The 5,007-nt window shown below is 38.0% G+C and overlaps 1 protein-coding gene across 2 annotated transcripts; it reads right to left on the bottom strand.

Annotated features, from left to right (window-relative positions):
* Nucleotides 1-518: 518 nt before the first annotated feature.
* On the bottom strand, nucleotides 519-2,764 carry LOC129321290 (uncharacterized). 2 transcript variants are annotated; one of them, XR_008595972.1, is made up of 2 exons: nucleotides 1,094-1,819; nucleotides 519-1,009 (listed from the first exon to the last, which is right to left on the bottom strand). XR_008595972.1 is itself a non-coding variant. In XM_054967009.1 (2 exons), exons 1-2 carry the CDS (start codon nucleotides 2,662-2,664, stop codon nucleotides 954-956), a joined length of 540 nt encoding a protein of 179 aa, XP_054822984.1. In that variant the 5' UTR covers nucleotides 2,665-2,764; the 3' UTR covers nucleotides 519-953. The 2 variants fall into 2 exon arrangements, 1 of the variants encoding a protein (XP_054822984.1); XM_054967009.1 differs by lacking the exon at nucleotides 1,094-1,819 and adding an exon at nucleotides 2,181-2,764.
* Nucleotides 2,765-5,007: the final 2,243 nt, after the last annotated feature.

Genomic DNA, 5,007 nt, shown 5'->3' with positions numbered 1-5,007 from the left:
AAAGGACGTCAGGATCATTCCAACTACAGGTCCGTGAAGCTCTGTATGCAGATTTCAAACTGAATTATCCATTGCCATTTAGAGCCCAGCGGCATGATCGTGGGGTAGGATTGTTGATATCAATGGAGATGGCTTTAATTTGATAAATGTTTGACTTGGGTAACAAATCTTGGAAAAAGATGCCACTTCCAAAGCCCGTTTGTGTCAAAGTAATCTGAACTAGGTTGCACAGATACGGGTACGAGTATCGGATACGATACGGCATGATACGGGGATACAGCAAATTTTTAAAATTTTAGGATACGGGTACGGCAATATATAATATTTTTTTATATAAATGTAAGTAATATGTCAACTATCAAAATGTATAGCAATCCAAAAAAATATAAAATACTATCAAATACATCACATTTCATCATCCTCATTTTCCATTACATTACTAGGCTCTCCTATAATTTCTTGCTCTAAAATGGGTTCATCAAGTGACAAACTTGCCATCTCAAGGCTATTGACAGCATCAAATGGCTCCATAGTGTCCCCACCAATATTCCACATTCTACTTTGCCCAATGCGATACTTTTCACTCTTCCTTGACAAGAGACGAAGATTAGTATGCACAAAAACTAAGTCTTCAGCTCTTTTAGGAGTGATCTTGTTTCTCTTCAATGAGTGGATAAAGGAGTAAGTGCTCCAATTTCTTTCACAACAAGAGGAAGAGCACGGTTGGCCTAGAAGTTTCAATGCAAGCCTCTGAAGAATAGGGGTGAAAGAACCATAATTTAACCACCACCCTTTAGGTTCTAAATTCCACCTATCTTGCAAGCAATCAAATGATGAATAGAAGTCTAAACTTCCAACAAATTTTGGGAACTCTTGAAAGACCGCCTTTCTCTCCTCAGGATCAGTAAAGTACCTATAAAGGCACTTTACTCTCTCAGATGATATTTCATTATCTAAATGAGGCGGAATTCTATTGGGAGCACCTTCAAGCCATTGGGGTGTATAATACCTATAACATTTGCAAACAAAAAGGATTAAGAACAAAACTAAATAATTCATGAATGAAAAATATTGCAATAGTAATATAACTAACCTAGGATTCAATGAATGTGCAAGACAATGAAGGGGAGTGCAACTTTTTGTCCATCGATCAATAATGATCCTATAAACAACATCAAAGAAAGCTGAATACTCAGAAAGCTCCTTATTCTCATGCTTGTAGATGGACTCCTTCACTTATTCTATCATTGAATCCCACATTTCATAAATTAAATGAAGTATAGGCTTATTTGTGTCAGCCATCCGAAGCATGTCATAAATCGGTCCAGTGAAAGAAAGTATATAATCCACCTTATCCCACCAAGAGTCATTAAGGATCAAATTTTTCACTGTGGCTGCCTTTCCAACATCATCTTCCTTATAAGCATTCCATGCTTCACTTATCACCATTGTACGAAGTGAAGTTTTAATGAGCTTGAGTCTTTTGAGCATAACAATGGTGGATGCAAAGCGAGTGTCAGCTATGGCAAGTAATTTTAATGGCACAAATTCATTAAAAATTGCCAATCGCATAGAATGACGCATGATAAATGTTCTAATAAAAGCAGCATCATCCTTAACCTCCTCTATCCAATGGCATTCATCATACACAATCTCATTTGCCTCTGTGTTCTTTGCTGCACATATGTTCTTTAATGCAAGATTAAGCGTATGCACAACACATGGCGTCCAAAAAATAGTGGGATACTCAGCCTCTATAAGCCTACCTGCTGATTTGCAAACAGATGCATTGTCAGTGATTATTTGAACCACATTTTGAGGCTTGACCTCTTCAATCACTTGATGCATCAAGTCAGCCATATAATGTCTGTCTTTATATTCTTTGGATCCATCAACTTCCTTCAAAAACATGGGATCCCCATCAGACATAGCCATAAAATTAATCAAAGGCCTCCTTTGAGCATCTGTCCAACCATCTGTGACTATGCTCACTCCTTTCAAACTCCAAGTTCCTTTAATTGGTTCAAGTAACTTCTCTGTGTGAGCTCTTTCTCTTTGCAACAATGGACCCCTTAATGCATTATAACCAGGAGGTTTATATCCAGGAATGATGTTGTTCGCAGCATATTGATATGAACTAATGAAATATGGATTGCGTGACAAATGAAAAGATAGACCACCTGTATAAAACATTCTTGCAATTTCAGCATGTAGATTTTCTCTTGCCCCTTGTTGGAAGGCCTTTTCTAATGGACTTACTGCCCTTCTCTTGCTTTGGTTGCTTTCACTTGTCATAGGATATAAGGGAGATGAACCTTCAGCCGGGGGTGGTAATGGCACTTGCTTTGACTTGGTCTTATCATCAGCATCTTCTTGTAATTTTCTCATCTCAGCTAGGCAAAACTCATCAACTTTCGAGCATATAGCAATTCCCTTGCTAGAAGTTTTTAACAAGTGCCACTTAACTCTAGAATAAGAGCCATTGAATTCTTTGTTACAATAATTGCACCTCCAATATCTATTTCCACCTCCTGGTATGTCTCTATTTTTATTCACCAAAGTGACATAGCACCATAAGGGAGTTCCATCTTTTTGTAGCTCATTTATAGAAGAAAAACGGGCTGCTGAATTAATACTTCCCCCAGAACTATTTGCTGTAGCCATAGCTAATTAAAAAAAATTGAGATAAACTAAAATTAAATATGACTAAAAGCATTGAAATGCAGATTGAGATTTAAGCAAAATAACATGTAACATAAAAATAGAAAGCAAGCAGGCATTAAATATAAATTCTACACATGAACATTGCAATCTAATATATTAAATTAATAAATAAAAATTAAATTTAGAGAAGAGGGCAGAGTATGAGCTTCGGTCAAAAGAAAAAAAAACTGGACATGAGAGTTGAAGCAAAGTTTAAGTCTTTAAGATGAATAAAAAATAAAATAAAAAATCTATTCATTTTTCAGTTTCGGGCTCGTGACAGCGTGAGAGACAGAGTTGAGAGTTGAGAGACACGAGAGAGAGAGAGAGAGAGAGAGAGAAGTGTAAACCAGTGAACGGACGAAAGACTGACACCGGTGAGCTGAGCAACCAAGAATGCGCAGGAGCAGGAAAGAACCAGGTGCACGGCAGGTCGGCAGCTTGTTCCAAAGGTTCGCGGAGGAGAACAACGGCGCGATCTGGGAAGGTTCGATCTGATTTCGCGAACTGAGTGTAAGAGAACGACGGCCGACTGATTTCGCGAGTTAGGAGAGAAGTCAGAATCAAAAGTGAGTGAGGTTCGATCTGCTTATTTAGGCAATTTTTTTTATGCAAAACGCAGCGTCCAGCGTCGAAGCCGTGTCAGCCGTGTCAACACCGTGTCTCACCGTGTCGCGCCGTGTCACCCAAACAAAAAATGTATCGGACATGGACGTACTCGCACAGAGCGAGTGTCTGTGTCCGGTGCGTATCCGACACGGATACGCCACCAAAATCGGCGTATCCGTGCTTCCTAGAATCTGATATGGGTTTTTGCAACTCATCAACAGGAATATCAACATAAGAAAGATTTTTCAGAGGATCAAAATCCCCTACCCAATACTCAGATCAAAATCTTGTATCTCATCCGTTACCATCTTGCCATTTAACATACATCAATGTGTCTTGCCATATCTGAGCAATGTTCTTCCAGATATGAGAGAAGATATTTCTATTGAACTTAAAGGACTCGTCTAACTAAAATAAGCTTTTACCTTTCAGAATACGCAGCCATGACAGGTTAGGCTTAGCCACATTTTATATAAAAGCTTAGAGAGGGAGGCTTTGTTTTGAGTTTCTGGGTTAATGAGTACACATCCTCCATTACTCAATGGTTGGCATAATTCTTCCCATTTGACTAGATTAATACTCCGCTGCTCAAAATAGCCCGATATGAATTTCTAAACCAACTTTTCAAATGGCGTGACAGTAAGCAGATAGCAACATGGTGATTTGCATAGAATAGAAGGGGATGGAAGTAAGTACAGATTTGGCAAGAGTGGTACGCTTCGCAAGAGAGAGGAATTTACTCTTCCAACCTATTAATTTTAACTATACCCTTTCAAGTGTGTGATTGTATGTTCTGTAGTAATTTTTCCATTAAGTGAAGGCGTTTCGAGGTATCTTTCAAGAGAGGTGGTCTGTTGAAAGCCCAATACCAAACATATTCAATTGAAACTAGTAGCGTCCATATTCCTTGAGATTTAGAATGACTCACCTTATGACTTGATGATGGATGTGTAAAACTGGTCCAAAACTTTATGAATGATTCTGATTTGGGCATTAGAGGTTTCTTTGAAAAAAGATTAAATCATCTGCAAAGAAAAGGTGTGAGAGGGGGACCCCATGATATCCTGATTTGATAGTTTGCCAAGATCCATTATTAACCTTTGTAGTAATAGCTTGTGAGAGACGTTCCATGCATAGAATTAGGAGATAGGATGATAATGGGCCACCTTGCTTATTGCCTCTCATGGGAGAGAAGATAGAGGATGGTTTCCCCTTCCAAAAGACTTGCATAGTAGGTGTAGTGATGCAAGCCATAATTAAATTAATCATTGATATTGGCAACCCAACATCTAGGAGTGTATTTTCTATGATGTGATATCTTAGCCTATTAAAGGCTTTTTCTGATTAACTTTGATTACCACCTAACCCATCTTTCACACATGTACTATGGCTTAGTAACTTAGGAATCATTACAATTAGAGTACAGTTAAGCAAGGATCAGAGGGTTGTCAAGCCAAAAATCTTGAACAAGAGAAACTAGACTCTGATCGACTAGCTTCCATTGAGTTTGGATGAAAAGAGAATGAAACTTGTCTGTAACATCCCAAATTTTTAATCTTGCATTAACTATTGATTGCAGAATGACTTAGTGATTTAATGTAAGATTAGAATTTTGAATATTGGAGTGTTTTTCTAACTCATTTAGGATGTTATATGAGCAGATATGAGCGAAAGAATGATATCTTGAAGTAGAGT

Source organism: Prosopis cineraria, unplaced genomic scaffold (assembly GCF_029017545.1).
Source record: "Prosopis cineraria cultivar Desert tree isolate PC_DT_omini unplaced genomic scaffold, ASM2901754v1 PC10, whole genome shotgun sequence".
Taxonomy (NCBI): Eukaryota; Viridiplantae; Streptophyta; class Magnoliopsida; order Fabales; family Fabaceae; genus Prosopis; species Prosopis cineraria.
Note: the sequence above shows the minus strand (reverse complement) of the source record. Positions and strands in the feature narration are given on the sequence as shown.

Coding starts and splice junctions, on each gene's coding strand:
- LOC129321290 (XM_054967009.1), bottom strand. CDS start 2,664: ATGGCTACAGCAAATAGTTCTGGGGGAAGTATTAATTCAGCAGCCCGT. Junction 1,010..2,180: donor TGCAAGAATGTTTTATACAG/GTGGTCTATCTT, acceptor CAAATGTTATAG/GTATTATACACCCCAATGGC.